General features: G+C 44.7%; 1 protein-coding gene and 1 pseudogene across 2 annotated transcripts in view; one reads left to right on the plus strand and one right to left on the minus strand.

The window, feature by feature from the left end:
* Positions 1 to 5,453, minus strand: part of Dhrs7b (dehydrogenase/reductase 7B) — a 19,326-nt gene extending 13,873 nt beyond the window's left edge. The window contains exon 1 of one of the 2 annotated variants that reach the window (XM_005349929.2): positions 5,369 to 5,453. In XM_005349929.2, coding sequence (XP_005349986.1) covers positions 5,369 to 5,388 — 20 coding nt within the window. In that variant the 5' untranslated portion in view covers positions 5,389 to 5,453. The other variant, XM_026780787.1, reaches the window with a different exon arrangement.
* On the plus strand, positions 4,101 to 4,621 carry LOC113456318 (annotated as a pseudogene).
* Positions 5,454 to 8,729: the final 3,276 nt, after the last annotated feature.

The raw sequence follows: 8,729 nt of genomic DNA on the forward strand, positions 1-8,729 counted from the left end.
AAAAAAAAAAAAAACCTGTAAATCGCTGGGTGGTAGAGCATTCCTTTAATCCTAGTACTCAGGAGGCAAAGGCAGGCAGATCTGAGTTCGAGGCCAGCCTGGTCTACAAAGCAAGTTCCAGGACACACACAGCTATACAGAGAAAACATGTCTCAAACCCTATCCCACCCCACCCCCCCAAAAAAAGAAAGCATTTTCAACGAATGGTGCTGGAAAAATTGTATGTTTACATTTAGACAAATGAAACTTGATATTCACCTCTTACCTTGCACAAAAATCAATTCCAAATGGATCAAAGACCTCAATTTAAAGTTGTGTGTACACTTAAAGATATAGGCACACACAGAACTTTCTTATTTGGATTCTAGACACTCAGGCAATAGGCCAACAAGCAGCAAGCGAGACGTAATGGAAAAATCTGTTCTACAAAGGAAATTGTTCACTGTGTGAAGAGGCAGCCTACAGAATGGGAGAATATCTTTGCCATCTATCCATCTGACAGAAGATTAGTGCCTAGAATATACAAAGAGCTTAAAAACTAAACACTGGATCCCCAGAGCTACAGTTAAGGCAGTTGTGAGCTGCCAATGAAGGTGCTAAAACTGAACTCAGAAGAGCCCTCTCTCTGCCCCCCCAAAGTATAATCTTTTTTTTTTTAATGGAATAAAGGCACCCACTCTTTCCTAGCTCATGTCTGAGAAGCAGTACCCAGCAAGACATCTCTTCTCCTCACGCCAGTGCCAGTGCTTACGATCGGGGAGCAGGGAACACCTTCAGGTCAGCAGGACTTTGCTGGAACAAACTACAGTGTATTGTACTTAGGGCTGTCATACTGATGGCCCCACATCTGAGGAATGCAGACCCGCATCAGTAACAGCAAACATGAGAAGCAAGGCTAGAGGGTACTTTGCCAGTCCTGGAAAGCAAGTATACTGAGCATCTCTGCTCTCCAGGAAGCACATACCTTCAGCAACCCTGCAAACAGGGTCCAAAGAGGGTTCGGCGCCAGCCGCTGCAATGTGGCCACTGGGAGGCGCCATCAAGCAGCGATCAGTAGGCAGAGCCACGCGAAGGCAGAGCACAAGGAGAAAGAGCGCCACATCGTGGCCGAGCGCCACCTGAAGTCTGACCATTCATTACAGTCCAAACTCTCAGCTAGTCGGTCACCTTTAATCCAGGGCAGACTATACCTACTACACACTTCGACATAGGTGAAAACTGATATCTCAATGTGTTATATGGCACATAGAAATTACCACACTCCCTCTAAATAAAACATTCCCTCCTCCGCCAGAAAGGAAAGGGAGACTCGGGAGCATTAGGAAGAGAACAGAAACTTGGATGACTCTCGAAGGCTACTCCCTACCAAGCAGTACAAACACAGACAATTGCTGTGGTCGAGACTCTGACTAGTCAAACTGTGAAAAGAAAGATGTCCTGAGTGTCCAGCTGCCTGCAGCCTCCTCGGATACAGTTTCAGAAGTCATCACCCATGAAGGGTGGGCCTAAAGAAGCCATGTGTAAAACCACTGGGAGTGGGCTGACAAAGACGTAGACCGCCAGAACTGCTCAGTCGCAACGACTAACGCGCCTGACCCAGAGCCACCGTGCTTTGTGACCCCTGGAGGCTAGTTACTTTTAAAAGAATGACACAAGCCAGGCAGTAGTGGTGCGCACCCTGATCCCAGCACTCAGGAAGGCAAAGGCAGGAGGATCTCTTGAGAGTTCAAGGACAGCCTGCTCTACAGAGTGAGTTCCAGGACAGCCAGGACTGTTACACAGAGAAACTCTACCTCCAAAAATCAAAAAACAAAAACAAACAAACAAAAAAGCAATATGACAGACAGACATATAATTCCTAATTTTAATTAGGAATTAGGCCAGGCATCCAGACAGGAACTGCACACAGACATCAGTTTCAGAAATGGATATAAATAAAGCAAATCAACTCTAAGATGTCTGCTGGACATCTGTCCCAGACAAGGCTGCTAGAGTTGACCTTCATTCAATACTCATCAAGAACTACCGAGTGCTGCCTGGTGTCAGAACGAAACAAACTGTCCTCATAGAAATGTCACAACAGTCGGAGAGATGGAAAAGATAAATAAAATGTATCATTCACACATATAACACGCTGAGCAGCAAAGGGCAAAAGTAAAGCCAGCAGAGGAATAGGAGTGATATTTGCTGAAAAACCTAAAGGAAGTGTCTACAAGTCCAGACTCCCTGAAACAAAGCTGTGACTGGAAAGGCTGACCGACTGTGAGAACTTCAATCATGTGGAAAGGTTGGAATGTTGCAAGTCCAGAGCCTAAATTATCTTGGGTCATAGTAATCATTTATTCCCCATCTCGGTATGGAACCTAACGTCTTTGTGAACATGAGATAAATGCTTTGGAATGTACAAACTCCTAGCTTCCACCAACCACAAGGCTAAGAATGCTTCAGATAGCATCTGTGGCTTGGAACTGAGATTTCCCCACGTTTATAGAACCCGACTACCAGATGTTTCCACCAAATGGATTTGCAAAGCCACTGGAATTATGGCTTCCTTTGTTGTTACTGTAAAACCATGCAACTGTTACCACGCTGGATCGTATCTGGCTCCAGAATAAACTCTCTCTTTTTCCCACTGTGTTTCCTGCACTGACAGCTGAAAGATAAAAATTGGATCCATACTTTTTCCAGTTACATTCTGTCCATTCAAAACATGAGGCGCCTCATATTTCTTTCCTTCTTCCAGTTAATCAAGGATGAGAAACCAGAGCTTCATTGAGAATTTACACAACTACGGACAACAGAGGGTAAAAAGCCTGGGGCAGAACGGAGATAGAGGAAGGGAGAGGGATTTCTCAGAAATCCGGTTGTTCCATAATGAGACTGTCAAATAAGGAGGGGAAAAAAGGAACTAAGCTATTTTCCTCTTAGATAAGCAGAGGATGTGTTATTAGCACACACGAACTTTGTTTCTCTGCTCTTACCAAATCCCCAGTCAACCTGTATCTCAGAAAAAAGTGCATAAAGAGCCTTTCCAATAGAGCGAGTAGTTCTCCAGAGCCTGTTCTCTAATAAGAAGAAATTCCTACCTATCCTAATCAAAGTACTACAATAAAAATAAATGATCCCAAACAAGCTCTAAATTTTGGAAAGAAAACACTAAGCAAACAAAGAGGGGCTGCCCAGCTCATGAAATAAAAACTTCTAAGTCTGAATGTTCATGAAACTTTCAGGACTCAGCAACGCCTGTCCTGAAAGCGCTGAGCAAACAATTGGGGGAAGAGGAGACTGCTCAGCAGTGCAGCTGCCTGCGAGCTGAACAGAAGCCAAAAATGTACCTGCTGTTCCAGGATGGGCATTTCAGTAATGATGCTGCCTTTGAACTGTTTGTGTTCCTGGTCCCCAGGCTCCTGTAAGTCAGCCTCATGGGCTCACCGGTTTCCCAGGCCTGACGTGGATGGGATCATTCTCTTAGTCTGTCCTTGCTCTCTATCTGGAATGAAGAGCCATTTTTGTGTCTCCAGAAATAGTAACTCCACCTGGGTCTGGCCTCCAGTCCTGGCCTTGTGATCTTCTGCCTCGGAGAAACTGGAACTTCAGGCATCCCCACGTGCCTGGCACTGGGTATGAGGAGGAATCTGGCCTCCATATTAAGTTAGTGCACAGCACTGAGATACACACTTGTAACAATCTTTCAATCTCATTTACAGTCACCAACCCAAAGACCATCTTCTTCCCTGAATGGGCACAGCTTTTGCCTAGAGGCATGTGTCTAAGAGCCTGCCTCCCTCACTAGTGTGCTGCAGCTTAGCTTCTATGTCTTCTGAAACAAGGCGATACCACTGACTTGACTGTTTCAATGAGGACCATGGGCATCTACCTATAACAGCCGCCACGATGAACGGGTCGAACGCTCCAGTAGGGTCCCCTCCCCTTGATGGCCAACTCCAACTGTATCATTAAGGGATCCCCTTCCCATCTGCTACTTCTCTAGAGTTTTCCTCCACCTCTCCAGAGTTAAAAGGCAGAAAAGACCTTATAGGCATTTCCATCAAAAGTAGCATGGACATGTACATTTGGGGCACAAAGACACCCACCTGGAATCTCTAGGTTACAAACTTCTGGGAAGACTGGTTGATCCAAGGGGCTGCTATGGTGTGCTAGGCTTCATTATGGAGAGTGGGGCCAAGGGCTTCCAGGTTGTGTGTAGTGTCTGGGAAGCTCTGAGGGAGAGGGCCAAGGCCATGAAGCTTGTGGAGATCCACAGTGGAGATCCACCCTATTAACTACTATACTGAAACCGCCTGCGCCATGTGTTGCTCAGACAGGTTGTGTGGGACATCGAAGTAAAAGATAATGCTGCCCTGGGACCCAAGAGGTAAGATCAACCAGAGAAGCCTCTGCCTGACCATCCTAGAACCTAAAGATGAGATCCTGCACACCCCACCCCACCCCCATCTCAGAACAAAAGAGTGGGAAGCCAGAGCCACCTGCCATGTCCCAGCCAGTGCTTACAGGGTCTTGGCAGCTGCACCTAGAGGCTGGAAGCCGCCCTGTAAAGCCATTTAATAAAATATTGCACAAAGACAAAACTAACAAAATTAGATACCCACCTGAGAGATAGTGCAAGGTCGTGTTCGTGTGGAAAGGAATGTGTATCAACTTTCAAATCATTATACTGAAGGTTTATGATCTGAAGAGAAGCGGATGTGTACCATGTGTTGACTACCTACTACGCGCAGCGACTAGCTAAGCCCTTCCAAGAGAAATCTCATTTACACTTCACTACTGCCGTATTCCTAAAGTTTTAACTGAAGAAACGGTTGCTGAATGTTTAAGGCATCTGCCCAAAGTTGCACCGGCTAAAGGGCAGACCTAAGGCTGAAAGAGTGTCGAATCTAAGAAAGTCATCCCCGTGGATGTTCCAGGGTCAGTATCTTGTCCGTCCTTCCGAAAACTCAGATCTTCTTCGCTAATGCTAACCCTGCCCGGGCTGGGGAGCCACGAGCTCGAGCGCTCCAGCCCGGGGTCACGCATCCACACACGCCGCAGTAGCTGTGCGCAAGCGACCTAGGCACGTTTCAGTCGCAGGTGCCCTTCGTAGACCCCGACACGCACACACGCAGACCCAGCGACCTCCGGGATGAGCACACGGGGCCAGCATTCCAGTCCTGGTGGCACAACCCAGCTTCCTTCTAAGTGGGGCGCCGCGGGAAACCGGAAGCCATCGGGGCCCACGACCTCCAGCAGCTTGCTCCACCTCGCCCGGACTAGGAGTCACTCGAAACGGATGCACCGCGTGCCTCAGCTATAGACGGGACACTGCCCTCATTCATTCTCACCAAGGGACTCCTACATCCCCAGCCTTTACCTAGTGAACGGAGAGATCATGGTTAATCAACTTCATCCTCCCGCCTCGGAATTGACGTAATGAAGCTGGCTCCGCCCAATCACAACGCTTGGGGAGCACATGCGCTTTGGAGATTCGCCGCCGCACAAAGGTTAAAGGTAATTTAACCTTTGAGGTCTGAGTGAAATCTTCCTGCTTAAGTCCTTTACCTTAAGTCTTCCGGAGGGAAATTCTGAACAGTGACTTGGGTTCCATTGGTTTTCAGAAGAACTTAATTTACGCTGCAAAGCTGGGTGTCCTGGCATATTCCTGTTATCCCAGCTCTTGGGAGGTGGAGGGAGGAAGCCCAGGAATTCAAGGTCACCTTCGAGTAGGCTACTTGACACTTTCTCAAAAAATAAAAATAAATGCTGCAGCTGTCAAGAGTATCATAAAGAGCGATGTGATGTTGATACAATTCCAGTACTCGGGAGGCAGAGGCAGGCGGATCTCTGTGAGTTCGAGGCCAGCATGGTCTGCAAAAGCTACTTCCAGGACAGGCTCCAAAGCTACAGAGAAATCCTGTCTCAAACCTCAAACACACACACACACACACACACACACACACACACACACACACACACATATAGAGAGAGAGATATGATGGGGAGCGGTTATCAGTTTGTTTGTTTGTTTTTTTAAAAAAAAAAGAAAGAAAAAGAAAAAGTGGGGCTGGAGAGATGACTCAGTGGTTAAGAGCATTGCCTGCTCTTCCAGAGGTCCTGAGTTCATTTCCCAGCAACCACGTGGTGGCTCATAACCATCTGTAGTGAGGTCTGGTGCCCTCTTCTGGCCTGCAGACATATACACAGAGTATTGTATGCATAATAAATAAATAAATATTTTTTTCAAAAAGAAAGAAAAAGAAAAAGTGGGGCTGGAGAGATGGCTCAGTGCTTAAGAGCACTGCCTGCTCTTCCAAAGGTCCTGAGTTCAATTCCCAACAACCACATGGTGGCTCACAACCATCTGTAATGAGGTCTGGTGCCCTCTTCTGGCCTGCAGACATACACACAGACAGAATATTGTATGTATAATAAATAAATAATTAAAAAAAAAGAGAGAGAGAGAGACATCTACACAGCTAGTTACTCTGCCTACCAACTAGTAACCACAGTTAACACAACTAGGAACCTACAATTTTACCAATAGTGCTAAGTCTATCAACTGGGGACTTAGGGACTGGGGATGAAATTTGGTTTTGGTTTTTTGTTTGTTTATTTAGTTTAGGTTTTTTGTTTTTTGGTTGTTTTTTTTTAAATTTTGGTTGGGAACTTTCTTTTTAGATAGGGTTTTAATATGTATGTAGTTCAGACAGTCCTGATCCTCCTCAACCCTTCTGCCTCGACCTCCTAATTGCAGGGGTCACAAGGTTCACACCATCACACCTAGCAAGAACAGCGACTTTGACTCTTTTACCTCATGACAAAGAATTCTCGACAAAGTGCACACCTAAATGTAAAAAGTACAACTCTTTGAAAACAAACAAAAAAGCACAACTCTAATAGCGAACTAACTTGGCCATAGAAAGCAAAAGTAGTTCATGGAGGAACACAAATACCAACTCTAAAGGAAAAAACTGATAAAAATTAACATAGCAGAACTATGAAGAGGCAGGCAAACCTCTGTGAGTTTGAGACTAGTTTGGACTACTTAGGGAGTTTCAGGACAGCCAGGGCCACAGGGAGACCCTGCCACAAAATGTAATAATAAACAATTGGGAATAGAGAGATGGCTTAGCAGTTAAGAGGATCTGGGTTCAATTCCCAGCACCCGTAAGGCAGCTCATAACTGATTATCTGAAACTCCAGTTTCAGAAGATCTGACACCTTCACTCAGATATACAAGCAGGCAAATGAGTACACAGGAAATAAAAATAAATTAATTTAAAATAATAATAATACACAATTAAGAGTGAAAATGCAAAAAGATTTATAATATCTGGAAATAAATTTTATTTAGAAAGATACAAAGCTTGCAAATAAATCATTTCATTTCCATTGTTGCATATTCATTATAGAAGAGATGAGGTTACATGAAGATATTTTCTTTTCTTTCTTTTCTTTCTTTTTTTTTTTTTTTTTTTTTTTTTTTTTTTTTTTTGGGCCGGGTTTTCTCTGTGGTTTTGGAGCCTGTCCTGGAACTAGCTCTTGTAGACCAGGCTGGTCTCGAACTCACAGAGATCTGCCTTCCTCTGCCTCCCGAGTGCTGGGATTAATCATTTGTTCTTTTTGTTGTTAGGAAGCGTCATTATGTTTCTAGAGAACAAAGAATGTGTAACAGGCTATTTCTGTTGTTGAGGGGGAACTGGTTAGCTATCGGGGAGTCCTTGGCTCCCCCAGAGTTGAGAAACTTGAACTTTGTTTTTCCCTGCAAGCAAAATGAGACAGGACTCAGGGCAAAATGCTTTTGCCTGTTGCCAACAAATGTGCTTTGAGTATATTCCCCTCCATTCTCTGTACCCTGCCCTTCCTTATCTCCCTATCATAATGTAATTAACTGTGCATGTCTTTCCACAGCTATCATTCCTAATTAATCAATTATGTTTAAATTAAAATCCTTACAATTATCCACAAAATCTGGAAATGTAGTAGAATACTTACGTTGATATTGTTTGTTTTATTAGATTTTTTTTTTTTTTGGTTTTTCGAGACAGGGTTTCTCTGTAGCTTTGGAGCCTGTCCGGGAACTAGCTCTTGTAGACCAGGCTGGCCTCGAACTCACAGAGATCTGCCTGACTCTGCCTCCTCGTGCTGGGATTAAAGGCGTGCACCACCACCGCCTGGCTACATGAAGATATTTTCATAAAAGTTTATAATGTGTTGTGGGTCCAAGGCTCCAAATTAACACAAGTAGGCACATGAGGTTTCTTCAAGGCAAGATTTAATACAGGTGCAGTGGTGGCACAAGCCTTTAATCCCAGCACTCTGGAGACAGAGGCCGGCAGATCTCTGAGTTCAAGGCCAGCCTGGACTACAAGAGCTAGTTCCGGGACAGGCCCCAAAGCTACAGAGAAACCCTGTCTCGAAAAACAAAACAACAACAGCAAAAAGATTTAATACAGGGCAGTGCAAAACAACATAAGAAAACTGATCAATCAGGGGCACAAAACAGACTCAGGAGCTGAACTATGACCCCAAATGCCAGCTGAAGCAAGTATTTCAGCACAAAAAGTCACAAACATTAGTGTCAAGCTACAGTTACAATTTTACACCAATCAGAATTCAAAGATTAGAGGTTTTCCTTAAGTGTTTCATCATTGTCAGCTGACAGACAATGCAAGTTTTTCAATCCAGCCAATCAGATTCATTTGTTCTTTTTGTTTTTTGTTTGTTTGTTTGTT

Source organism: Microtus ochrogaster, chromosome 7 (genome assembly GCF_000317375.1).
Source record: "Microtus ochrogaster isolate Prairie Vole_2 chromosome 7, MicOch1.0, whole genome shotgun sequence".
NCBI lineage: Eukaryota > Metazoa > Chordata > Mammalia > Rodentia > Cricetidae > Microtus > Microtus ochrogaster.